Here is a 23931-nt window from a genome sequence, read left to right as displayed (position 1 = left end):
CACTGCCAATTTGATCCCGCTCATACCGATTACCATCGACAGTTACCACGTTATACGTATAAAAAAGCATTCTTTTGTTGGTTTTTTTTTGCTTGTAGACCAAAGAACTTGACTCTATTGCTTCGTACTTTGACGCCTTGCATGATTAAATTACATGTGACTACTCGTACAATTCCCATCTCTCAATCTTGGCGAGACTAATAATAAAACAGTAATCATCTATCCCTTCCACCTCGAGGATGGTGAGGGTAGTATTACCCCATCACGAGTCATCAAGTATAAGCTCTACCATACTATACCTAAAAGAACGAGTTTACCTATGTAAAGAAATGTCCATCATGGATATGACGATGAAAACCGAAAAATGAAAATAAAAAATTGAATTCTCCGACTGGATCGAAGAACACTCGACCCTGCAGATTCTCTTAAGAGCATAAACCCCTATAAATTCCCATTACACTCTCCGACCGTTCTGCCTCGGTCTCTTACACAAACGACACGTGCCAACTGCTCATTATGGCACAATAATCAACATCTCAAAGACAAACAACAAGCCATCCAAGCCAGCCCCAAAAAAAATTCCCTGGGTCGAATAATGTATACACATGTGCTTCAGTCTCGAAGCGCAACAGCCGGGCTGAGGAAAGAAAAATGGATCGCCAAGATTGGGAGACGGCAATTCAACCATCGTTCACCTAGAACTTGGTGTTGAATAGACCAGACATTCCCATCTGCAGCTCAATCTGCGAATCCTGTCTCAACTTGTCCCTACCCTTTTCCTCCGCACCTCCAAGAGGAGAAAGAGGGTCCATCTCCATATCGCTCGACCCCGAGTGACTAGGCCGACGGAAATCTGACATGTTGGGTGGGTGAGAGGAATTTGTCGACGTCGGCGAGGGCTGGAAAGGGATGAACATATCTTTGTTCTCTTGTGTGTGCATACCGTTGACCGGATTCGGCGAGCCGCCAGAGTCATGAGACTCGGACCATGGTTGGGTGTTGACTACATCGAAAGAAAAGGATCGCTCGGGCTCGGGAGAAGGTCGCATAGCCTGGAGGTTGTGTTCGCCAGAGTCAGGGAAGTTGTTGAGTCCGTTGTTGTTCAACCAGAACAGAGAGTGTTGTTGGGGAAACCCCTGGTTGACGTTGGCGTTCTCATCGGCAGTGTTGACTCCCAAATTCATAAGAAGCTGCTCAAGCTGGGAAATACGACTCGCTTGGGTCTCGGTGACTTGTTTGAGATCGCTTTTGACGCTGTCAGCACTGAACGCTTTCCAGAGCGGAGAGAGGAGACGTACCGGATGTAGTTGACGCTTTGGCTCAAGATACGTCCTTTACAATGTGCGGCATCTTTCTGAGACTTGGCAGAAGTGTTTCCCCCCCGCTTGCTTTTCTGTTTTCGCCATCAGCTTCTCTCAAAACATCCATGGATCAATGTAACTAACCTTTTTCTTTGCGCTAGTCTTGCCATCCTCATCTTCTTCCTCTGCAGGCTCATCGATTTGGTTATATTTCTCCGGCAACAACGTCCCAAGCTCTTCGATTTTGGCGTTGATATGTTCTCGCCTTCTCTTCTCAACCAGATTATGACACTCCCTTCTCCTTTGCTTCTTGTAGTTTTCATCTGACAACTGCATGAGAGGCTTTACCGGAGTAATAGGGCTATCCACCAATACCTCGTCCGTGTCAAAGCTGCCTAGGCTGCCAGGAACCATCGATGGAACACTGCCCGATGCCCAAGACGAAGTATCATTGTTGAACGAATCGCGTCCCGAGGCGATGGCGAGGCCGAAAGCGCCGTTGGCGCCAAAATCAGGTGGAGAGATAGAGTCGGTCATTTCACCTTCCACATGGGTATCGAGGCTCACCCCAAGGCCCATCGGTCTTGTAGGACCTTGGCTTCTTCCGCGTTGCAGGGACGAGCGTGGAGGACGAACATCGGTCATAGACTTGCGTGCTTGACGCGAACGGGATGAAGGGGCTTTGCCTACCGAATGAGAAGAAGATTGCGAGCGGGGACGCTGATGGCTACCTTGCTCAATGCCATCCATTGCAGGCGGAAGGCTGACAGGCGGTTCGGGATGCTCATTCCCAAATTTTACAGAGTTAAAAACCCCACCGGAATTAGCTCCGGTCCCGCCGGAGATACTGTTTCGCATATGGCCGGCGATGTTTATGCTTGTGGATAACGGTGAGGGAAGGCTGTAGTCAAAGGAATGATGCCTAACAGGTAGGGATTGCGAGAATGAAAATGACGAAGGCGGCAAATTGAATTGTCCTCGGTCCGCTGATTGATGAGAGCCTCCGGACATGAGGGAGGCCAATAAATCAGTGTCGACGGTCATTGAGCCGTCAGAGAAGGGCCGATGGATCGGTCGAGGCGACATGTGGCTATTGCCAGGAATACTGGGTCCGGCATGAGCAAGAGTTTGAAAGGCGCACAGAAGGACAGAACGACTTACGAGAACCCCTCTACCTTGGCGGTTGACATTGGTCTATGTCTGAATAGATGAGACTAGTAGGTGAAAGCGACTGTTATGGTCAGCCGCGGTTCGTGTGTAGGCAATATCTAAGTGTAGGCGAGTGTTGGACGCCAAAGGGAAATACCAGGAAGAAAGTGAAAAGAGAAGAGTGGCCAAAGGATTGATTGCTGGCGAGTTGATGGGGACGGTAAAAAACGCATGGAAAAAGGTGTCGTAAACCAGACAGACAAGCCACCCGGGCCGTCGTGGGTGTCTGTGCGCTCTCGGGTGCGGATGTGCCGGATGCAGTGTGAATTGACTTACCTTCTAGTACAGTGTCTAGGGGTCTATGGATGTATGAAAGAGAGTTTGTCTATAAGGCAGAGCTGGCGAAGCGGCTATGTGCTGGGGGCTGCTGTATTTTGTAGAGAGGGATGAGGAGAAACGGCAAAAGAAGTGGGCCCCCTAGACTGTGTGTGCGGGGCAAGGCCGAGGAAAAAAGTAGGCCCCGTGGAGTCGTGCGTCAAAAACTATACAGCCTCTCGTATTCCGCCCTTCCTTCCTCGGGCATTCCGCTAGAATGACGAAAGTGTCCCTGCCTTTCCCTGTTTTTACCCCACCCGTGGATGGATCTCTTTCCCAATCAAGTAATTCCGATAGCGTGCCTGACTCACTGTCTCCTTCTTTCTTCCTCTTCTTATTTCAACGCTAGTAGTATTTTCTTGCAAAACGCATAAAATGTATGCCCCAGCTATAATACATGAAATTTACACTGCAAAGTCAAACAACGTCTGTCCACCTCTCTCAGCTGCAGCCCTTCTCTATCTTTTCCGCTGCTATTGTTTTCGTATCTAGCCGACGATCGCAGCACAGAAGAGAGACGCATGGCCTTCTCGTATTTCATCCATTCATTCTTCTTCCTTTTTTTCATTTACCAAGCTATTACGCATAACGGCAAGCCGCTCATGAGTAAAATCACTCTTGGTGTGAGATAACACGCCACCGCCACTTCATATCTGTGCTTCTTCGTGGGTAAAATATTTTTCACTCGAAGTCCTGTCATACCTCATTCTTTGCTCCTGATACATTTTAATTAATTCTGGATTATCTTTTGGAACCTATCCATTTCAAATTTGATTGACGGCGTATCGGAGAGCATGTAAAACAGGACTAAAGTATAAAGTATGGATAAATGATTGATGATAGAAACTTCCCATCCTGGTAATACCACCATTGATTATTCCGAATTGGAACATGCCCATGTATCGGAGTAAACCTTTCTCGGCGTCTAATTCGGGAAAGGATGCCTTGTGTAAAAAGTAGAAAAAACCCACAAACCCCACAGCATGAGAGGAGCACTGGAATCTAAAATTTGGAATCTAGGGTCTGATATTTGCTTCCATGGAACCCCATACCTTTAAAGTCTTTTTCATTCATGCCGTTTCCAACGTTTCGTAAGAGTTCTTCCCGGCTTCCGGTCCCCGATCGCTCGATACGCACGACTTCTTGTTGGTGTTCGGCATCTTCTGTAGGCTCGACACAAGCCCCTCGACGGACATTAGTCTGTCTCCGACGAGGCACGAAGATCCGAGGAAGGGCTGCAACTTTCGGGGGGGAGGGGCCCGTCGGGGTGGTTTTGGCCTTTCCCGAACATTTAACGACCATATTGTTTATGCGTACAAAGGTATTAAGACGTAAAATCTTACCAGATGACACTATAGAATCAGGCATTTACAGATGAATTATGCGCCTTTAAATAGCCCAGTTTCATGCACGACGGTCACAAAGTCCCCGTTCACCTCAAATTTGGTTCCGTTTCGCGACGTATGTAGAAAGGAGCGACACGGGACCATGACCAATCCGAAATATAAAACCAAAGGGGGAAAAGCAAGGGGGCAATGGAGAATCTCCTCACCATCCGTGACCTTTTATCGAGCGTGCAGATAGAGAACTTTCTTCTTCACTGTAGTGTATGACAGCTCTGTCCCTCATTGATCAACATCTTCCCATCGACACTCACAACTCCTCCAGACCTCTCTCGTCCTTTTCGTGTAGCGTCCGCTCCTAAAGGGCGATACCGTCGATCTTTGACCAGCTAATCACCTTTTGGGCATACTACCTGACATGTACGTCTTTATTCCCCTGATCTAATCTCGGACCCTTGACGAGTCCCCATGACCACACATCCGTCCCCTCACTCAAAGCTATCAGCTTTTCCATACGTCCAATTCTCATTCTGCCTCCGCCTGTGGAATACCAACGCGCTGATTGCGCACTAGAGACACAGTTGAGGTATCCCCAAGAGCCAGTTCTACATCATTAAAAATATCCGGCCCGGACCCGCCATGCAACCTCCCCAAAAGAAGCTCAAGCGACGCGTACCCGACACCCAACGTCAGAGAGTATCGGTATCATGCGATCGGTGCAAGGTCCGCAAAATCCGTTGCATCCGCATCTCAGGGGGGAACGACCCTTGCGCAGCATGCGCACAGCTCAGTCTCAATTGCGAATCAACCTTACCTCGGAAACAAAGGGTCTACGCTAGCTACGACCAGCTACAATTGAGATACCGTGCACTCGACACCTTGATCAAGCGATTGTATCCCGGCGAGAATGTCGAAAGCGTCGACGATATATGCGAACTGGCGCGGAAACAGGGGCTCGATTTGTCGGGATTTGAAGACGAAGGGGAGGATCTGGATCCACTACCGAAACTGAGCGACAGGGAAAGCTCGGGCACAACTTCTGCTTCCAAAGAAGGCAGCAGCTTATTCGACTCGGTACAAAACCTACGTATACCAGAAGGAGGGCTCATCCCAGCACCTCGAGGCGGATACCACTACGTGGGTCCGGCAAGCTCGTACCAGTTTGCAAATACGATCCGGCACCTAGTCAAAAAGTCGAGTGCATACACGCTTGCATTCGATCGTGTGGGGTACAGACGACAACAGCGGGCAAATGAATTCACCTCGTCAGATCGGACTACAGCTCTCGAAGCGCGTATACCAGGGCATCCTGTGATGGTTGGAGAAAACGAGGCCTCCCCCATGAGCGAAAGTATAGGATCGTGCCCTTCTGATGTCGGTCCTGTACCGTCTCCTCAGGACCGAACAACCCCCAGAAGTATACCACACTCCATCACCCGTCGGACGATAGACATCATGCCTCCCCGCCAGCTGGCAGACAAACTTGTTCTCGCTTTCTTTGACCGGGTGCATCTGAACTTTAATCTCTTTCATCGAGGAAGTTTTCAGGTTCGCTACGAATCAATATGGTCATCCAGGAATGAAGCCGGCTTAGAAGATCTTGAGCCCGGGTGGCTATGTGTCCTGTGTATGGTGTTTGTACTGGGCGCTCAAGCTCTAGAACGAGACGGTCTGCGGGAAGCTACAGTTATCCAAAGCCGGTATCTTGCCATTGTCATCCGCGAGGGGATGCAGCGACTCGTCCTCACGGCAACACAATCAAACGTGCAGGCCCTAGCTCTGCTCAGTCTGTATCAGCATAATGCCGGCGAACGCAATACCGCCTGGATGCTGGTGGGACACGCTGCTCATATGGCTGTCGCCCTAGGCATGCAGCGGGATGGCGAAAATGCAAACTTTGACTTTATCGAGCGCAATACTCGGCGGATCATATGGTGGACACTGTATCTCTTTGAGCAGAATCTGAGCTTTATACTCGGTCGGCCGAGCGCGACGTCGACTCCGGACGTCAGTGCGAGTTTGCCAGACGAGGCGGTCAAGGATGGCGCAGATTCGCCACCGGGCTACTTGGAACAGGCGGTCAAGCTAGGCGACATTTCGACCAAGATCAAACGTTTCACGGCCGCCATTTCTTCCGACTTTGACAAGCCTAACCGGTTGACTGCGACTACCGACATTGCCAACCAGCTAGACGAACTGCTGCTTCAATGGGACCGGTCACTCCCGCCACATCTGAGATATACAGCGCAGTTTGCAACGGCAAAACATCGCCGGACAGTTCGTCTTCTTCACGCGACATACAATCACCTGCGGTCTGTGCTAGGCCGACCGTATTTACTTTGCAAAATCAATCATGATCTCGATAATTCCCAATCGCCTCTTCACGTTAACTCATCATCAGGTCTAGCAAGTGCAATCACCGCATTGTCGCAAACGTCCCTGTCCGCCGCAAGAAGCTGCATGGAGGCTTTACTCTCCTTGGCGAGCGCCGCCTCGCTCGAAGGAGAGGTCTGGTACGACTACTACTACGTCCATCATGCTTCTCTCATCCTGTCCCTGCCCTTTTTAGTCGATTTCAACGACCAACACGTCGCCTCGGATCGAGCCATTATATCGGCGACATTGAACCTTGCTCAAAAGAGCCGCTTGGCCCCCACGTACCGTATCTTGATCAACGTGTCGATCCAATTTGCCAAGATTGTTGGTATAGGACCAGATGACGACCCAAGCAGACCAGCTTCCCCTCGACTCGGTGCAAGCGCAATCCGCCCAGATCTGTCTTCGTCCGGGAAGTCGATGGTATTTCCCGAAGGATTCACCGATGAGAACAACCATACCGATTGGAACCTAGGGCCGAGTTCGGTCACGCCAGAGAACTCTGGTGGCAATCGCTCGTTCGACTCTCGAGCGAATTATCACATGTCGGGCATGTCGCACGAGGCCGGTCCTGGTACAGGTTCGTCGACGGTACAGTGGCCGACTCAGCTCCCCCACCACACGAATCCGACAGCATCAGACCCGTGGTCACTGCTTCCCATGCTCAACTCGACTCCTTCCTCTCAGCCGCTCTCGCTCGAACAGCTCTTGGGCATGCAGCCATCGACGCTCTTCAACGACAGTGCAACTCAGCAACCTGTCGCCGACCTTGGCTTCTCGGACATGTACAACTTTGGTTTCGGGCTGCCGGCACAGAATGATGGGATAGGCCCTTACTGGCCAGGTGGCGTGGGTGAAGAGGGTGGAAGCGGAGGCTTGGGTGATATGCCTTGGGATTTCTTTGCCGGGGGAGATTGGGCCGGGGGTGGACATGAAACTGGACGAGAAGGGAGATGATTGTTGAGGTGATGTTGAGTGGAGCTGAGCCGAGTCAAGTTTATTTTGGTTCGCTGGTGCATGGAAGGAGGAAGAACTGCGATGACATCGACAATGGGCACGATGCGCTGGTCACAGGAGCATAATCACGCATTCACATAGGCATACCTTTGGCACTGGCATAGACATATTAGGGCAGCAGTTTGTATAACTGAGACAACCAACGCATTCATATACATTTATCGCATTCTGGGCATTTCAATGGATAGATTTAGTCGTCTGCAGCATTACTACTGATGCTCAAAACTCGCAAGTCGTTCTAGATGTTGTGAAATACGGGCTTAGAGGGGGATTTCCAGTTGTGGTTATGGATAAGCAGTTTTGGTTTACAGTCATTCTGGCGGCGTGTTGAGCAAGACCGTTCATTGTAAGTAAAGAGTACCTAAAGCCATGAGAATAACAGGGATTCTGACTGAATGACGAGGCAAATGCCGAGCACGGATGCCTGTTGACCCGTGAGACTGCCAGAGTACGACACGGATGCATGAGTCCATGACAAGTAAGAGAAAGAGAGGAGCTTCCCCCCCTGAATGCTGTATTGAGCAAAGATGCTCATGCCGATACCAACCCCCCTTTCCCGATGATTATCTCTGAATCTCTGGACAATGTAGAGCGAGGTTGAGAGAGTGTATGTGTGCTAATAAGTGGAATGGAATACTGTCTGCTGCACTTCCCGATAGAAACATCGCCGCTTACAGCTGGGCTTTCCTGAATAAGAGTCATGTATGGATGCTTTCTGCTGTTTGGCTGAGCAGCAACTACTACTACTAGAGGAAGTCGTTTCCTTCAGAGTCGGCATTGTTGCGGTTGCACTGGCGTCAATTTCGATTTGAACAGACTAAGGATACTACCTAACGATACAACCCTCCTCGCCTGTCACGGCGGGGCCCAACCTGTACGGCTATAATAATAAATATTGGTAGAGTGCTACAGGTGGAGCCCAAGGTTGAACTCAATCTGAATGGCATCGTGAGCGGATGATGACAAAGCGACGGTGACCTGCTTTTGACAAGCATAAGCACGGAAGGGGAGAATTTTGTGTACCCATGAGAGCCACCGATGCAAGACGAATTACAAATGCATACACTAACAATGGCATACATATCCAGTAAGAAAATGAACCCTTCAAATCAAATGCCTAAACGGAAACGTATCTATTACTGGACCTTGGCAATTTTTGCGGCAGAGATCGCATCATAAATTTCCTTGTCGGCACCTTCGGGGAGGGGCAAAAGGGTACCTCGGATGGTGGCGTGTTTGAGGATCCCACGGGCAACCAGGGCATGCTTGAGAGCGACGGTGCCCTCCATGTGGGAGCCACGGTGGTAGACAGCGGCGGTGACGGGAAGGAGCTGGTCGTGGATGGCTCGAGCCTTCTTGTAGTCATGAGCCTTACCGGCCTTAAGGAGCTCAAAGAGAAGTTCGGGAGCAATACTACCGTAACCGACGAGCATGCCGTCGACGTCGAAAGTAGTGTGGAGGAGGTACTCGTCGTGGCAAGTGAGAATGTAGATGTCGGGTCGTGCCTTCCTGATGACAGGGATCTCTCGGTCCCATCGTCGCATGTTTCGGACACCGTTCTTCACTGCAAGGGGTCAGGAGACTTCTTTGGAACAGACAACAGATGTTACTCACTGGCAAAGACACCGGGTTGGGCAAGGATATCGAGCTGGGTCTTCAGGTCGTAAGTTGCCTTGGTGTTGTCGGGGTACTGGAAGAGGATGAGGGGGAGACCCGAGGCCTCGTAGACCTCCTTGTAACGAACCTGGGGAGCACCTGTCTGGTAGCCGAATCGGAGCCATCCGTGCGAAGGGTAAAGCAGACCAGCAGCGGCACCGGCTTCTCTTGCGCGTTTCGCCTCGAGACCAGCAACGTAGTTGCCCTCTCGGGTGATACCGGCAATGATGGGGATCTCGTTGTTAACCGACTTAACAAAGGCCTTGATAACCTTGACCTGCTCCTCCGAGGTGAGGAAGGTACCTTCACCGGCGTGACCGAGAACGACGAGACCCTTGACACCCTCGACGGAGGCAAGCCAAGATCCAATACGCTGGATAGCCTCGTAGTCGACCGAGCCGTCCTCGTTGAATGGAGTGACCTGGAAGGAGTCAGAACTCTGCTTAAGGTACAATTAGATGGGAGTCAAAGGGAAAACTCACGGGAGCAGGAGTGATACCGCTCATGTCGAAGCCGACTCGGCCTCGGGGGTTGGAGAACTTGGAAACATTGTCGGAGAAACCGTTGGCGGTCATTTTGAATTGAGTGGTTGGTGTTGTGTGAATGTGTGGTGAAGTGGGGTAGTGTTGGCTAGGAATAGCTGTGTAAGATTGGGAGAACTGGTGATTGATGGTCTCTTGAACATCGATGGTCGAGCCTTTATATCTTGCCAGGCGCTGTTCATTTGTGGCCTGCCTCCACATTCGACGTCGATCCGGAAGCACTGATCCGTCCCTTAGGCACTGATCCGTCCCTTAGCTTCGGAGATGACCGCCCGGATGTCTGTCTCCACGGGAGGATGCTTCCGTGGACGGTCTGGTCTGGTGATACAAAAAAAGTCGTCGATGGCGTTGAAGATAGCGAATGAATCATGGCCGATCCCTGTTGCAATGATGCTGAACAGAGCAATAACGCCGCCGTGATCCGTCCGGCTGGTTGCATCCAAGGAAGAAACGCAAAGTTCCTTCGTTGAAAAGGTGAGTCTCCGGGGCAGACAACACACTCCTCTCCACGGTTCTCTGCACCCGTGTTTTTGGGACCCCCGAGGTCTCAAACGATTTTATAAAACCAGCCACAGGGAAACAACTTGAGCCCCCATTCCCCTCGAAAATTCTAGCAACACATCAATCAACTTGACATTCATTCTATGATGTCGCAACTCGACAATCATCACATTGCTCCCACGGCCACTAATATCATCAACCCTCCTGCAGGTGGTCTCGAGTTGAGCCAAAGCCGCGCCGATTCCATCAGCAAGGCCTACGCCGAACACACCGAAGACGTCGAGAAAGTCTCAGAGGTCCCCGATGTCAATACTAAGGCCGACCAGTTCGGTTCCAATACCGAATATTCAAAAGAGGAAAGAACTTTGCTCCGCAAGCTGGATTGGCACATTATGCCCATCGTCTTCTGCATGTACTTCATGAACAAGCTCGACCAGAATGCAATTGCCAACGCTCGACTCAACTCTTTCGAAAAGGACCTCGGCCTCACTGGTAACCAGTTCAACATCTGTGTCTCCGTTCTCTACGCCGGCTACACCCTGATCCAGGTAAGTTATTCTTACCTATTGCGCAACTGGCGGCACAAAACATTTGAGACTGACAAAATCAGATTCCCTCAAACATGTTGATGGCGACCAAGAAGATTCGACCCTCTCTCTGGATGGCCTGCTGGATGATGTGAGTTTAAAAGTTTCTTCACCATTGTATCTGGTTGAGGCTAATTTTCAGCGGCCCCTAATCTTTAGGGCATGGGCGATTGTCTCTGCATCTACCGCTGCCGTTCAAAACTTCTCGGGTGCTTTCGCCGTTCGATTCCTGCTCGGTTTCGCCGAAGCTCCTTTCTACCCCGGTGCCATCTACATGCTTTCGTTGTTCTACACCCGTAGGGAGATTGCCACTCGTATTTCTATCCTTTACAGTAAGTCTGTCATTTTAGAAGTATTATCGGATCACGGGGCTAAGGACAAAAGGTGCCAACATTATCGCAACTGCTTGCGCCGGCTTGATCAGTGCTGCGACTTTCGCAACTCTCGAAGGTGTCCACGGACTGGCGGGCTGGAGATGGCTCTTCATCATCCTGGGTGTTGTCACGTTCGGTATTTCCATCGTTGCGATCTGGCTCCTTCCGGATCACCCGCTCACGACTCGCTGGCTCTCACCCGAGGAGCGAGAACTCGCTCATTCCCGAATGGAGCGAGACACCGTCGGCCTCGAGGAGAGCAGGGGCACGCTTATCGGACTCAAGCAGGCCGCCGCTGACCCCAAGCTCTGGTTACTTACTCTGCTCCAGACCTTGCACCTTGCAGCCTGCGGTTTCAACTCGTTCTTCCCTACCGTCGTCAAGACCCTCGGCTACAGCACCACCATTACCCTTGTCATCACTTGCCCGCCGTATCTTGTTGCCGGCGGCTTCAGTATCGCCCTCGCTTGGTCTTCCGGTCGACGAAACGAGAGGTCGATACACATTACTTTCGGCATGGTTGTCGCCCTCGTCGGTTTCATCATGGCCGCTTCTTCCCTCAACACTGCTGTCCGATTCATCTCTCTGTTCTTCTTTGCCACCGGTGCTTACTCGGCCAACTCGATCATCATCGGATGGGTCGCTGCCACCTGCGGTCAGACGCCAGAGAAAAAGGCCGGTGCTCTTTCGATTATGAACTGCATCGCAATGGCTTCTTTCATCTACACACCATATCTTTACCCTGCATCCGACAGCCCCCGATACCTCATGGCCATGTCTGCCAATGCCGCTTTCGTGACGGGTGTCATTATCTGCACTTGGACCATGCGATTATGGCTCCAGCAAGTCAACAAGAAGCTCAGGAGCGGAGATGCAACCGCCCGTCTGTTGTACGCATACTAAGGGTTTTTTAGCGTCTGTTGTACGCCTACTAAGAATTGTTTACCGTTTGTTGTACGTCTACTAAGGGTTTTAAGTTATAGGGAGAATATAGCAAGGTTCCTAACCGTTGATAGCCGTGTAGTGAGTCATGTTAGGATGCATCATATTTCCGGTTACATTAAAAGTTCCACTTTCATCGCTGTTTATGCTTGTGTTGCGCACAAGTCGCGTTGTAGTGCATCCGTGCTATGCACAGAATAGGTTAGAGAAATACTACGCCGAGAGAGAGACTCAATAGCTAGTAAAATGATAGTGGTATAGTACCAAAGAGGTGGCCTACAAGTAGCGGAACTACACTCACAAGTATTACAATATAAGCTAGTCTAGTCGGAAAAGCCCGCTCCTGATAACAAGTGTCGATGATACACAACAACGGACCTCCGCATAAGTACAAGGTTGATACAACCATCGCACCCTCCTATGCACCTATTACAGGAGTAAACTTAGAAAAACCATATTCCACAGATAAGCATCCTACTAACTCCTTTAGACCACGACAGCTTGGAAACGACGGTAGATGGTTAATAGTGGTAGTAATTGCTAGAAGCGTTGGACCGAGGTGGAGTGTCGAGACCAAACTCCGGTGGTGAAACGTAGACACCTCTTGTATGTTGTACATAAGAATAATTAGACAACCAGGTAGTCACGCTCCTTTGGCAGTTGCCCATGGCTGTACCATCTGATGAACAAATGCCTTTTGTTCCTCTTCTTTTCTCACGCCTTCTTTCATCTCACCATTCACCACTTGCCGTTATCACAAATAATTCACGAGAGCGGCAAATGATGCTACACTCGCAAGTAACTCTATTATCTGTCCTTCATCGTTGCGGCCTAAGCTATAGCGCTTCAATTACGACTTGGGAAGGACTCGTTTATAACTAAATCATAAAGAGAACGCAGCTCAGCGATAGGCACAACAAGATGATGAACGATACTCACCAAGAACATATTAATGGGCGTTGATCCAACCTCCGAAGACATGGCTATTATGTACAGATATGCTACATGCTCATGTATAATAAATGATAAACTGTCCTACAATAATTACGTACAAAACAGCGACACGTTACTCTCCCTCCTCTCTCACCTTATCCTCTTTGCTATCATTTTCTATCCCTTCCCTCTCTTCTTCCTCGTCATTCATCAACCTTGCAGGTACCTCATCGTCCTCGCCCATGCGGTCCTCAGTAACTTCTTCAAGCCTGATAAGGACTTGGTGGAGCGCCGCGCCTGGGCCGAGGGGAAAGTCGACTTGGGAACGAGGGAAAGAGAGGGTATGTACTCTTTTTACTGCCCCTTCCCCTCCTTCACTGTTAGACGAAGAAGGCTCCGGGAGGTGGAAAGCGGGGATTAGCCACGTCCAGCCAAGGGGCAGGTTACCAAGGTGGAACTTTAGTCGGAATTCGCGAGAACGGTCAAGCGTGAGGTGAGAGTGATTAGGTGCAAGGTGGTGTATTACATAATTCTGTTCGAAGAATATGCTCAGCATGTGCTTTTATGGAGGGGCAAGAAAAACACAGGCGGGAAGACTTACTTGATGATCTTTTGGTAGAACCGCGACTACATCCTTATTTACATCAGCAGGCACCATCTTCCCAAAACTCCTAAACATCTTGTGTGCATCAAATCTCCCATCTCCTGCGACTCCACCCCAGGTAATTTCCCCACGTACGCCTTCACCTGTTCCTCCCCTATTTTGTAATTCTTTTACGTAGTCATCATCGTATCTCGCCACCGAAGCCCAGGCTTTGCCCTGTCCTGTACCTCCCGAACCGACCAAGAGGGATGCGAGGGGTTTCTGCCAGCCGGATGGAGGGGTGAGGAGCAGGGTGACGGAGAGGAGGCGCAAGTGTCGGGGAGTAAGGGAGAGGTAAGAGGGAGGTGCTTGGTTGTTGAATAAGAGGTGGATATATCTACACCATCGACGTTCTATTGAGTCATCAGCACATATTATATAGACAAAAAAGACACTATATCACTTACGACTAGGAATGGAAACGCCACGTCCTGTACTAGTAGGTTTCATTCTCCTACTCGAATGCAGCTTGAACACTTCATCGACTCTCCCATCTGCTCGATCTTCTTGACCTTTCTGCCCCGCTGGACGTTCATCTCCGATGTCAATAGGATCGTAAGGAGGCGTACTTTGGAGCTCGATACGTTCCGAGGGAGGTGGAGAAGGCCGGGATATGGTTGTGGTGGAAGAGAAGGAACTGGCGGTATCATTATCGTCTTCATGATCATTGCCCTTGACGACTGGGCCAACTTGAATCCTCTCTGATCTTGCAGGTGTCAAAGTGCCTCCTCGCTCCACAGAAGGATCGTCATCAACTTGTAATGTCGCAGCTTCTTTTCCACCTCCGATGAACACCCAACCTTCCTTATCTTCGGCATCGACATCAGAAGGAGACGCACTCTGCTCTTGACTATGGGCTTTCTGTTTTTCTCTTTGCGCCAATCTTCTAGCTAACTCTTTGTAAGAGTAAGAACGGTCAAGCTCTGGAGGTGGAGGAAGCTCGGATAATGAGAGGAGATACGAGCATAAGAGGGTACCAGATCGACCCTGTACTTGGTCAGTTTTCTATAGGCTAACCTCAATAGCGTCGGGACGACTCACTTTTCCGGCTTTACAATGGATGATAGCAATCCGTTCCTCATCCCCTTCCAGCCATGCGGTCATCTCCCTGACAGCTAATGGCAAGAGAGGTAATGGTGGAGGGTGGTGGTCGGGGAACGGGTATCTCGATACACGATTGTGCATGCTTTCAGGAGAATAAGCATTCTCATACAGCGGACACCTTAAAGCTCGGCGGTCAGCTCAGCGACAAGCAGTAAGCAGGGGCGAGTTTACGGACAAATTCCAAATCCACCACTTCTCGCCGTGTCTTGATGTTATAAACCTGAGAACATCTCGACGTTTGTTACGATACAGCGCTGCAACCCCTGTTGCTGGGTATCCCATACTAGATTTTGAGTTAGCACCGGGCTCAAGAGGCTAAAAAAGTGTTAAGCATGTACGAACATGATGATCCTGTCGGTCACTTCAAATTCCGGTTCAGCCGTGTACGATAATGAGACAACTTAAGAGAACTTACCATAGACGAGATCGAGATTAACAGCCGCTTCGGGATCTATAAATCTGGCTTTGTTACCAGAGACGAGCTTGCGGATGTAGTCGAAGGACATGGTGTATGGGTTAGACAGGGATCAAAGCCAACATTGAGATGTCGAGGTTTAGTTTTACCCCTTTTAGGTCAAATTGTACTTCCTTCTCCCGTCCCATCCATGACGTACTAGAGACCCCGCTCTTGTGACAAGAACATGTGGTGCTAAGAAGGTTTCTGAGTTGATTTGTTCGCATGGTGCAGTGGTAGCATATCGCTTTCCGGTGGTGGTTCGGCGAAGATCATGGGTTCGAACCCCATTGCGAATTTTCTTTTTGATCTTTTTGCCTGCTTCCTTTGAATGCCTCCTTCGAGTGCATGCTTTTTCGATGAATGCGGTTTACAGTGCTAGTTGTATACGGCAGATTATGCATAAGAAGTGCATGAAAGCATACGGATAGAGTTATGGAGTTACGTACGCGCAAAGACGCGTTCTGCTATTAGTCGTTTATTTGTGTCCGCTGGGTAATTTAATCTGTTTGTTGTGAGACAGTACACCCTGACTCCTCAATGACTCCTCAATATATCTCAATTTTCCGCTATTTCATCATCTGCGCATTCTTTCTGCTATAATAGATTACAAGCCATCGACCAAAGCTGCTGCCTACATTGGTGAGTGCTCTCGCTCGGGCTCCTGTCGCCAGTTTTGTTACCTCCACCCGGTACCATCAGTCGTCGACCCAATAAACCCTGGGCCGGCATCTTGTTTGTTTGGCCGTACCGTGTTAACAAGATTAACATTGCATGTTATAGTTCCAGGCTCCTGTTCTCCATCGTTGTCTGTTCTTCTTTCTACGACACCGACGCAAAAGCTTCAACAAAAATCACTACCAATCTTCTGCAGTGATCCGCGATAACTTCATTCTTCTTTCGAGTGTTTGTTCTTTACCGCAGCGAAAGATCTTGTCATTGGTGTCGCCCTACTAGACTATGTTATAAAGGTATGACTGTTTGTTTCCAACCATGCAGCACTATCTTACTCCTCGCAGACATAAAGTTGATTAATCCAACATGTCTGCTTCACCTCTCCCACCTCATCTCAACCCTCCATCTGCCTATCCTCACATTTCACCCAAATCTCACTCTCGGGCATCGCCAACAAACTCTCCGAAAACAGGTAACAGTCCGAGATCAAGTCCCAGAGGGTCCACAGGGATGTTAGACTTCGAAGGTGTGATAAGACTACACGGCGGAGATTTGAAAAAGGCTTTGGAGAGCGTTGTCTCGGAAAGAAATAACCTCGTATGCCACTTTTCTCGCAAGCAATAATCAGTCTTTAACGATAATCTAGCTCTCTCAAAATACCCAACTCTGGAAGCTTATTGAGAAACAACGATCTCAATGTGCTCAATTCGCTTCGGATAACGACCGCCTTCGGCAAGATCGAGAGCGTGCCAATTCTCGCTTGATAGCAGCTGGGCTGGAGCCCGTGGGGCCACTCAAAAAGCTCAACTCCTCTTCGAGTGTAACGGGACTGGGCATCAGAGCTGACGTTCCTCAGATTAAAAGAAATCATTCTGATCGAGAGGATGTCCCTGTCATCGCTGAGAACAAGGAAGAAGGAATGGGTTTGGCGTCCCCCGCCGAGGTGCAGCCTACGGGACTGTTGCCCTCTGCGATACCGGATCGCAGGCTGAGAAGAGGAAGTGATATCGGTCATCCTCCAGATTCCTCCTCGTCCATGCCCTTTGCCGACTCTCCCCAAAGCACATCCCATTCTATTCACTCTTTACCAACTCCTTTCCATAGCGCAGAGCCTTCACCACAACTTGCGACTAGTGCAAGGATGGCAGGCAGAGAAGATGGTTGTGTCATACCTCCCCCGTCCTCCAGGGCTTTGGCTGCTTCCGTGGCTGCATCATCTCCTTTGACCCAGTGTTCGGAGGGACCTAGAATTCCTCAACCAACCACACGAGAACCTTCCATCGAATCCCTAGAAAAACTCCCTAGTCCTACTCCTGTCTCCGTTTCCGTACCTCTCAAATCCCCTTCCCAATCAATCCGGTCAGAAACGATGTCTCCTACTTTTTCTATATCGGAAACAACGTTGGTTTCTAGTTCTACATTGGACAACGCTCTGCGACCCTCTATAGACTCCTCTATATCTATTCCGCTCACTCGTGACACCACCCTCCGTCAATCCATTGACCAGCCGCCTCAAACTAAACGTCAACAATCCTACTCCGCGGAACCGCCCCGACTACCAACATCATCCACCCGACCACTTTCACCCTCCCTCCTTCCTCATGCTCGGATTACTATCCCCAGCAGTACGGTCTTCCCCAACGCCTCCGGCCATGAAGTCCTCTGCTTCATCGTGGAGATAACTGTACGCCCTCCCAATGCCCAGCCTATAACCTGGAACGTGGCCAAGTTGTTCTCGGCCTTTATTGACCTAGACGCCAAGATCAAAGTTACAGCGAACAAGAGTCGAAAGGAATGGAAACAGATTGCAGCCCCTTTACCGGAAAGCAAGTCGTGGAAAGATTTTGCACCTAGCAAGATTGATCAGCGCAAGACGGCTTTGGAGGCGTATTTGCAAAGTCTATTGGTTGCACCCATTAGCGACAAGTCGGACTTGTGTCATTTTTTGAGCACCGACCCTGTACGGGCAAAGAGAAGTGATGCGAGGAAAGAAGGGTATTTGACGAAGAAGGGGAAAAACTTTGGAGGATGGAAGACGAGGTATTTCGTGTTGAATGGGCCGGTCATGGAGTATTACGAGTCTGTAAGTCCTTTCCTATCTGACTTTCGCCATTGTGCATAAGCTAACTATTGTTCGCAGCGAGGAGGAAATTATCTAGGCTCCATTGTCATCACTAACGCCCAAATCGGTCGTCAAAACCGCCCTGTCGACTCATCAGATGAACGGCATCTCCGCCACGCCTTCCTTATCATTGAAGCAGGTAAAAAAGGAACCTCGCACCGACACATCTTGTGTGCAGAGAGTGATATGGAAAGAGATCGATGGATTGATATCTTAGTAAAACATGTGGACCCCGAGACCATGTCCTCGCCTCAACCTCTTCCTACAGCAACAGTATCTGTCGCCGCCTCTGCTTTGGTACCCGCTGTCACTCCTGCCCGGACTCCTGTGCCACAACCCTCTGCAGTACCTGCTATTACTACTGCAACAAATCAAAATCAGGCTGTACCAGGTTTGAGGCGCAAACCCAGTCAATTGCGAAAACAAAGCAAAGACGTAGTCGTTACTTCCTCCCGGCCCCTTTCGAGTATGTCAAAAGATTCCAAATTTAGTGATGCGCCTTCGCCTACTATTTATAATAACAAGGAAAGTCATCTACCCCCGCTAAACCAGCCACTTGTGGCATACTCTTCTACTCAGTCGTTCATTCCGCAGGTTGTACAATCTCCAATTGAGGAAAGCGCCTTCTCGCAACAATTGCCGCCCCGCAAACCGCCTGGACCCGTGCAGAACCACAGACAACCATGGGGAAGTAATTCCAGCGTCGTACAGGGTGTTTCCCCTTCCTCCGAAGCTCCGCCTCAATTCTCTGATCCTACACCTCGCGCTAACAAACGCCAGAGCGTCCTGCCAGGCCGACCATCCGTTTCCCTACCCTCTCACAGCTTTTTAAACACCCCATCTACTCTGAGTCTTGGAGCCACTAGCCCTATAGTAGAGAAGGAGAGGGATAGGAAAGCCAAGAGCCGTGGATTTTGGGGATTTGGCAGATCAACAGAAAAAGCAACAAAGCCCGTCTTCGGTGTGCCCCTCACGGATTCAATCGCCGTAGCAAACATTGCTGGTCTACCTGCGATTGTGTTTAGATGTATTGAGTACCTTGAAGCGAAGAAGGCGGAGGATGAGGAAGGTATTTACCGTCTTAGTGGAAGCTCGGCTGTCATCAAGGGTTTGAAGGAAAAATTTGACGACCAAGGCGATATCAAGCTTCTTGCAGCAGATGAACACTGGGATCCGCATGCCATTGCGGGGCTGCTGAAGACGTTTTTAAGGGATCTGCCAACCAGTTTGTTGACGAGAGAGCTCCATGCACGATTCTTGGCTGTAATGGGTGAGTCCTGCCGTTTTCAGAAGAAACTCAAATAAGAACTGAATTAATGCTTTCTTAGACTTTGTTGAGTCCTCAGAACGTATCGCCGAGCTGGCTCATCTGGTCTCTGAACTGCCACTGCCCAACTACGCCCTTCTCCGTGCACTTGTTGCGCACCTCATTCTCATCGTCCAGAATTCTGCTCTTAACAAGATGACACTACGCAACATCGGCATCGTTTTTTCCCCAACCCTCGGTATCCCGGCCGGTATCTTCTCAGAAATGATCACCCACTTTGGAACAATCTTTGACGATGAAGTTGAGACGCTTGACACTAGAGCGGAAGAAGATACAGGGCCGGGATCGGTGCAGTTCGAAAATGCAGATGAGACAGTGAAGAGGAAAAGAAACAGTTTGTGTCAGGCCGGAGAAGTAGACGCGTTGTCCGGACTAAGTGGAAGGACCTTGAATGCTAGTGAGGATCTGCACTGATAAAGGCTGTGTGGAACTTGCACTAATGAGATTATAGGCAACGAAGATTCTCAATCTGTCTCATCATCCAATGACCTTGCCAGCGAATACCATTCCTCTGACATTAACCACTCTAATACTACTTCTATCCCTGTGGCGGGATATCAAGGGGAAGCGCCGATCCGAAGCCGAGGTTAGAATATAGAAAAGAGATGATTAGAGGTCGTGGACGGAGAGGCTTAGACTTATGCTTGAAAAGAAGACTTCTTTGGCTTCTTGTTGTTTACGTTATCTATCTTTGTCTAGCATAGCATGAAGTCTTGATATGTATGTTTTGCCTTCAAAGATCAGAATCTATTCAAGTCAAAATGAACATCCAGAAGAGGACATTAGGCTGAACCTCTCTGCCTCGAGTTCCTTGCTGAGTATATTCCGGATGGACGCTTTGCTGCACAAGATAGTGAGCTGAGGAACGGAATGGAAGTATAAGATGCCTAAGGCAGAAGTCAGGATTCAACGTCAATCAGCTGAAAAATCAGGTGAATAGTTGACAGTGCAGATAACCAGCGGGAGACAAATGGCTTACCGAAAGGTAAATTTGTTCGAACACTGACTGATTCGAGACCAATAAGGCAGATGACAGGAGGAAGCTAGTTTCTTAAATGATGGACACGAGCCTGTTGAACAACTTGATGTAATTGTTGCTGGACGTTACCAACAAAACAATCAGTAACGTTGTCACGATACCCCAAATTCTAAAGTATTTGGTTATTTTGTCATAGGTACGCAGGAAGGCTCGCAGCCGTCGCCAACTGATGGGTTCATTTGATCCCTTGGATAACAACACTATTTACAGGCGAATCAGCAAGTGTTTCCTTTTGGATGGGGGATGTGGACCTACAACAAATTTGATTATAACTTGCGCAAAAATGACTAAGGCAAAGCGGGAGACCTCAGTTCACTGCGAGACATCTGTCCTTTATCAGTTCACACTTCCCAAACATGCCATTTGAGCTTACTCCCCAAGTCCGACAGAGGTAATAGCCAGCAGCCAGAGCATTGTAAATAATACACAAAAGTAGGTGCGTCATATCCGGCATCAGGTTGAACCTTATGATTTTTCGGAGGGTTGCAGGTGAATCAAAGCAACTTGTCAGCATGGATGAGATGGCACATCAAGACTTACATAGCATAGTGCTTTAAAAGCCCAAAGAGAAACGATCAGCCAACACAAATCGTCGAGGCAGATCGCTCGCCTGTGAAGATTTAACCGGAGTCATCCTGTTGACCTTGTAGCTCTTGGATGATTGTCGTACAGGCTTAAAATCTCTCTCTAACGAAGACGCTAATGATAATCTAGGCTTAGCATTGAGGGCAGGTGTTTCGATAGTATCCTGAGGTTCCTTGTCAGATCTTTCTTTGCCACCATTACTGGAGTTACGTCCATAGCGTTGGCGAGCCGCTGTGAACCTCGGGGGTACCTTCTCTGTATGCCTATAGTTCCTAATCGATTGTTGTGCGGTCCTAAACCTTTGGATTGAGGGCAGAGAATACTTCCTCTCGTTATTCTCAAACAGTGCCGAGGGAACAACAACAAACGCATCTTTGGAAGATGCATTCTTGTTGTCAGTCAAAGCTTTTCTGATAGTGAAGTGGTCCGCCGAGTCGATAGAATGGTTAGGAGTGACGATAATGTCCCTGATGCTCATAGCTGAGCTGCTAGCGTAGTAAGATTCCTCGGGGAATGTGGGAATAGGAAGTGAAAGGCCCAAGGGTGCTGTGTCTATAGATGTGAAGGTCATAAAGGCTGGAAGAGAATAAGCAGGGCTGTCCTCAATAGTAGAATCATGGGAAGTGGTGAAGCTACCATTGTTGGATGAGGCATGGTCTTCGGACGCGGTAGAGGTTTCGGGTGAAATTTCGTTGGCTTCGGGCGTGGTAATGACGGCAAAGCCTTCTTCGGCAGTGCTATCATGTTGAACGCTTGAGGTAATGCCTGCTTCATCAAATAAGGGAGAAAAAGTGGTGGATCGGTCCCTGAATGACAGTTCGTCGTCAGACATACGCAGGTACATGGTGAAAATAAAGTCAATAGAGTCCGACTTCTCGTGACCATGAGTTGGTGTGCCAGCGGGAATAACGGTAAATGCAGCTGTATCGTCGTCCTCAGTATACGGAACATATGTAGTGGTGGAGACTGAATCAATGTCCCGAGAGGCAGTCCTGGCCGCATTGTTGTGAGAGACGATGGTGACAGGAGACACAGTGGCTTCAGAGGTTTCAGACGCATGCTTAGGCTTGTAGTGGTCCATGAAGGCTTTCATGACCTCTTTTACGTCTTCATTAGCCTGTATGCTGTTGGGGCGAACAGGAGGGAATGACCTCAGCTTGTCCGAGACGCCAAGGTAGTTGTAGGAGCGGACGACCTGAACTTTGACGGGGGAAGTGCCGAAGGGGTCGTGATCGAGGTCGTTGAGTTTAGAGACGGGAAGGGAGGTTTCCGTTGAAGTTGAAGCGGAGGTTTTCCCCTGAATTGATTCAAAGGAGGTTTTAATGTTAGTGGAAGTGCAAGTGGAAACTTGCACAGAGTTGATTGACTCGACAGGAACAGAGATTTTCTCGTACGCCTGCAAAATTTAGCAATCAGCTACGTTTGGTACGAATTAGTAAAGCTCACCTTATCTTGCTCTAAAGGCTCACAAGCAGCCACCTTACTTTCGAATTCTCCCAGAAAAGTCTCCTTCTCGTCCTATGTTATGCGTCGGCCTCGAACGTCCATTCGAGAACAAAAATGAAACTCACATTCTCCTCACCATCGAGCTGAAGCACAACAACAACGCTAGCCTTCTTCATCTTTTTAACGTCGCTGATAATGGTAGAAAGAGTATAATGGGAGGCGGTAAGCTTAAGAGGAGAGGAACTGGAAGCAGGCGAGGAGGAAGAAGTTTTAAAGACACTCTTGATGAAAAGAGTGGAGAAGTGAGAAGCACGCATAGTAAAAGCTATGGATGAGTGTTGGGGTTTAAGAGTAGAGCGCCGTGTAATAAGAATAAATAGTTGCTGTGAGTGTTGTTAAGACTTAAAAGTTAAGAGTTGGAGATAGCTGTAAGGTAAGAAGGAAGAAGTTATGTGAAGGAGAGAAGACTGGAGAAACAAGCAAGTGATTCGGGGGATTTCATTACCTTCTCCAGAGGTTGTTCCACCACTTGCTGGTGCGAATATATCGTCCATGGCTGTGATGCTGCTGAAAACATTCAAGACGATGACAAGTCCGATGAGACATCGCACTGTGATGAAATGTGCGTGCCAGTGTGCAGTGCGAGAAATGGGATGTTACCAAAAAGCCGGAAGAGAAATAAAGTGATGACGCTGGAAATGTGAAGTGTCCCAATCTGGAATGGAGAAAATCGGGAAAAGGGCAGCAATCTCCAGTCGTCCGCTCGCCCTGCCGTGCCAACTCTTTCTCTTTCCATAACAGCCCATTTTACTTCTCTATCTTATCCAGAAAGATGGCTCCCAAAGCGAAGGCTAGGTATGTGATTCTTTTTGAACATGTTGGATTGTTGAGAATAGCAGAGCAGAATGCTGATGAGGTTTGATGGCGTAGGCGAATTTTGGTGAAGCTTGTCTCCACCGCTCTCACTGGTTCTTTCTACACCACTTCTAGGGTTAGGGTCGGTGAGAAACTTGCCAAGATCAAGTATGACCCTATTGGTGAGTGCGCTATCTACAGTTCGGTGTCCACGGGATTGCGCTAAGTCTTTGTCCAGCGAAAAAGCATGTTCTCTTCACCGAAGCCAAGATAAAATAGTTTCTCTCAAATCATCCCTCCCGGATCAAATCATCATCTATCACCCATATCCTATATATAAAGTCAAAACTCGAGGCATATCATCGGAGACAGAGAAGAAGATTCAAATCTCAAGAGCAAAATACCATGCATATCATACCATTTCGCCCCTTACCAGTATCAGCGCTGCGCCTTGAGTTACTGCTTTCGCCGGTTGAGATGGGGATAAAGAGGTTGTTGAGGGCAGACCATCTGATGTGGGATAGAGTTGCACGAGGGAAAATTTCTATGAACGCCGAAGTGTGAATTATTACTTGGCATGGGTGA

At 49.1% G+C, this 23931-nt stretch overlaps 9 protein-coding genes and 1 non-coding gene across 10 annotated transcripts in view; 5 read left to right on the top strand and 5 right to left on the bottom strand.

Annotated features, from left to right (window-relative positions):
• Positions 1–135: 135 nt before the first annotated feature.
• Positions 136–2813, bottom strand: CNJ02620 (hypothetical protein). The gene is made up of 4 exons (XM_024657986.1): positions 2463–2813; positions 1446–2406; positions 1299–1393; positions 136–1245 (listed from the first exon to the last, which is right to left on the bottom strand). Exons 1-4 carry the CDS (start codon positions 2489–2491, stop codon positions 696–698), a joined length of 1635 nt encoding a protein of 544 aa, XP_024513682.1. The 5' UTR covers positions 2492–2813; the 3' UTR covers positions 136–695.
• Positions 2814–4282: 1469 nt separating this feature from the next.
• Positions 4283–8264, top strand: CNJ02610 (nucleus protein, putative). The gene is made up of 3 exons (XM_024657985.1): positions 4283–4588; positions 4742–7907; positions 7965–8264. The coding sequence occupies exon 2, from the start codon at positions 4808–4810 to the stop codon at positions 7499–7501; it is 2694 nt and encodes an 897-aa protein (XP_024513681.1). The 5' UTR covers positions 4283–4588; positions 4742–4807; the 3' UTR covers positions 7502–7907; positions 7965–8264.
• A 377-nt stretch (positions 8265–8641) lies between these two features.
• Positions 8642–9872, bottom strand: CNJ02600 (dihydrodipicolinate synthase DapA, putative). Its single transcript, XM_567550.2, has 3 exons — positions 9700–9872; positions 9176–9638; positions 8642–9125 (listed from the first exon to the last, which is right to left on the bottom strand). Exons 1-3 carry the CDS (start codon positions 9790–9792, stop codon positions 8698–8700), a joined length of 984 nt encoding a protein of 327 aa, XP_567550.2. The 5' UTR covers positions 9793–9872; the 3' UTR covers positions 8642–8697.
• A 249-nt stretch (positions 9873–10121) lies between these two features.
• CNJ02590 (MFS transporter, putative) lies at positions 10122–12276 on the top strand. The gene is made up of 4 exons (XM_567549.2): positions 10122–10808; positions 10871–10938; positions 11007–11179; positions 11232–12276. Exons 1-4 carry the CDS (start codon positions 10404–10406, stop codon positions 12122–12124), a joined length of 1539 nt encoding a protein of 512 aa, XP_567549.1. The 5' UTR covers positions 10122–10403; the 3' UTR covers positions 12125–12276.
• Positions 12277–12800: 524 nt separating this feature from the next.
• On the bottom strand, positions 12801–15392 carry CNJ02580 (conserved hypothetical protein). Its single transcript, XM_567548.1, has 8 exons — positions 15259–15392; positions 15186–15204; positions 15019–15126; positions 14781–14961; positions 14147–14726; positions 13698–14092; positions 13103–13628; positions 12801–13041 (listed from the first exon to the last, which is right to left on the bottom strand). The coding sequence occupies exons 1-7, from the start codon at positions 15347–15349 to the stop codon at positions 13230–13232; spliced, it is 1773 nt and encodes a 590-aa protein (XP_567548.1). The 5' UTR covers positions 15350–15392; the 3' UTR covers positions 12801–13041; positions 13103–13229.
• A 124-nt stretch (positions 15393–15516) lies between these two features.
• Positions 15517–15596, top strand: CNJ02570. Its single transcript has one exon. It is a non-coding gene; the product is annotated as a tRNA-Arg (tRNA).
• A 245-nt stretch (positions 15597–15841) lies between these two features.
• Positions 15842–20153, top strand: CNJ02560 (signal transducer, putative). Its single transcript, XM_567547.2, has 7 exons — positions 15842–15939; positions 16081–16268; positions 16317–16569; positions 16619–18055; positions 18113–19364; positions 19423–19818; positions 19873–20153. Exons 3-7 carry the CDS (start codon positions 16339–16341, stop codon positions 20010–20012), a joined length of 3456 nt encoding a protein of 1151 aa, XP_567547.1. The 5' UTR covers positions 15842–15939; positions 16081–16268; positions 16317–16338; the 3' UTR covers positions 20013–20153.
• CNJ02555 (hypothetical protein) lies at positions 19911–23128 on the bottom strand. The gene is made up of 7 exons (XM_024658778.1): positions 22617–23128; positions 22492–22563; positions 21001–22441; positions 20834–20924; positions 20716–20786; positions 20401–20660; positions 19911–20308 (listed from the first exon to the last, which is right to left on the bottom strand). Exons 1-3 carry the CDS (start codon positions 22806–22808, stop codon positions 21014–21016), a joined length of 1692 nt encoding a protein of 563 aa, XP_024514457.1. The 5' UTR covers positions 22809–23128; the 3' UTR covers positions 19911–20308; positions 20401–20660; positions 20716–20786; positions 20834–20924; positions 21001–21013.
• A 130-nt stretch (positions 23129–23258) lies between these two features.
• The window catches only part of CNJ02550 (hypothetical protein), a 1843-nt gene continuing 1170 nt past the window's right edge, over positions 23259–23931 (top strand). Inside the window, exons 1-3 of the mRNA XM_567546.2 lie at positions 23259–23346; positions 23422–23528; positions 23585–23931. The exon at positions 23585–23931 is cut by the window's right edge and continues 1170 nt beyond it. Coding sequence (XP_567546.1) covers positions 23324–23346; positions 23422–23528; positions 23585–23625 — 171 coding nt within the window. The 5' untranslated portion in view covers positions 23259–23323 and the 3' untranslated portion in view covers positions 23626–23931. The remainder of the gene's footprint in view (positions 23347–23421; positions 23529–23584) is intronic.
• CNJ02553 (hypothetical protein) overlaps positions 23754–23931 on the bottom strand; it is a 1288-nt gene continuing 1110 nt past the window's right edge. The window contains exon 4 of the mRNA XM_024658777.1: positions 23754–23890. Coding sequence (XP_024514456.1) covers positions 23759–23890 — 132 coding nt within the window. The 3' untranslated portion in view covers positions 23754–23758. The remainder of the gene's footprint in view (positions 23891–23931) is intronic.

The sequence above is a fragment of the Cryptococcus neoformans genome (genome assembly GCF_000091045.1).
Source record: "Cryptococcus neoformans var. neoformans JEC21 chromosome 10 sequence".
Lineage (NCBI taxonomy): Eukaryota > Fungi > Basidiomycota > Tremellomycetes > Tremellales > Cryptococcaceae > Cryptococcus > Cryptococcus deneoformans.
Note: the sequence above shows the minus strand (reverse complement) of the source record. Positions and strands in the feature narration are given on the sequence as shown.

Bases quoted from the DNA above. Each gene is read 5' to 3' on its own strand.
- CNJ02620 (XM_024657986.1), bottom strand. From the start codon at position 2,491: ATGTCAACCGCCAAGGTAGAGGGGTTCTC. The intron at 1,394-1,445 runs GTTAGTTACATT...TGGCGAAAACAG, and splicing joins AGACTAGCGCAAAGAAAAAG to AAAAGCAAGCGGGGGGGAAA. The intron at 1,246-1,298 runs GTACGTCTCCTC...CAGCGTCAAAAG, and splicing joins CAAAGCGTCAACTACATCCG to CGATCTCAAACAAGTCACCG.
- CNJ02610 (XM_024657985.1), top strand. From the start codon at position 4,808: ATGCAACCTCCCCAAAAGAAGCTCAAGCGACGCGTACCCGACACCCAA.
- CNJ02600 (XM_567550.2), bottom strand. From the start codon at position 9,792: ATGACCGCCAACGGTTTCTCCGACAATGTTTCCAAGTTCTCCAACCCC. The intron at 9,639-9,699 runs GTGAGTTTTCCC...GACTCCTTCCAG, and splicing joins GCGGTATCACTCCTGCTCCC to GTCACTCCATTCAACGAGGA. The intron at 9,126-9,175 runs GTGAGTAACATC...GACCCCTTGCAG, and splicing joins CCAACCCGGTGTCTTTGCCA to TGAAGAACGGTGTCCGAAAC.
- CNJ02590 (XM_567549.2), top strand. From the start codon at position 10,404: ATGATGTCGCAACTCGACAATCATCACATTGCTCCCACGGCCACTAAT. The intron at 10,809-10,870 runs GTAAGTTATTCT...TGACAAAATCAG, and splicing joins CCGGCTACACCCTGATCCAG to ATTCCCTCAAACATGTTGAT. The intron at 11,180-11,231 runs GTAAGTCTGTCA...TAAGGACAAAAG, and splicing joins TCGTATTTCTATCCTTTACA to GTGCCAACATTATCGCAACT.
- CNJ02580 (XM_567548.1), bottom strand. From the start codon at position 15,349: ATGTCCTTCGACTACATCCGCAAGCTCGTCTCTGGTAACAAAGCCAGA. The intron at 14,093-14,146 runs GTAAGTGATATA...ATGACTCAATAG, and splicing joins TGGCGTTTCCATTCCTAGTC to AACGTCGATGGTGTAGATAT. The intron at 13,629-13,697 runs GTAAGTCTTCCC...TTCTTCGAACAG, and splicing joins TTCTACCAAAAGATCATCAA to AATTATGTAATACACCACCT.
- CNJ02560 (XM_567547.2), top strand. From the start codon at position 16,339: ATGTCTGCTTCACCTCTCCCACCTCATCTCAACCCTCCATCTGCCTAT. The intron at 16,570-16,618 runs GTATGCCACTTT...ACGATAATCTAG, and splicing joins TCTCGGAAAGAAATAACCTC to CTCTCTCAAAATACCCAACT. The intron at 19,819-19,872 runs GTGAGGATCTGC...ATGAGATTATAG, and splicing joins TGGAAGGACCTTGAATGCTA to GCAACGAAGATTCTCAATCT.
- CNJ02555 (XM_024658778.1), bottom strand. From the start codon at position 22,808: ATGCGTGCTTCTCACTTCTCCACTCTTTTCATCAAGAGTGTCTTTAAA. The intron at 22,564-22,616 runs GTGAGTTTCATT...CGCATAACATAG, and splicing joins AGCTCGATGGTGAGGAGAAT to GACGAGAAGGAGACTTTTCT. The intron at 22,442-22,491 runs GTGAGCTTTACT...TAAATTTTGCAG, and splicing joins AGCCTTTAGAGCAAGATAAG to GCGTACGAGAAAATCTCTGT.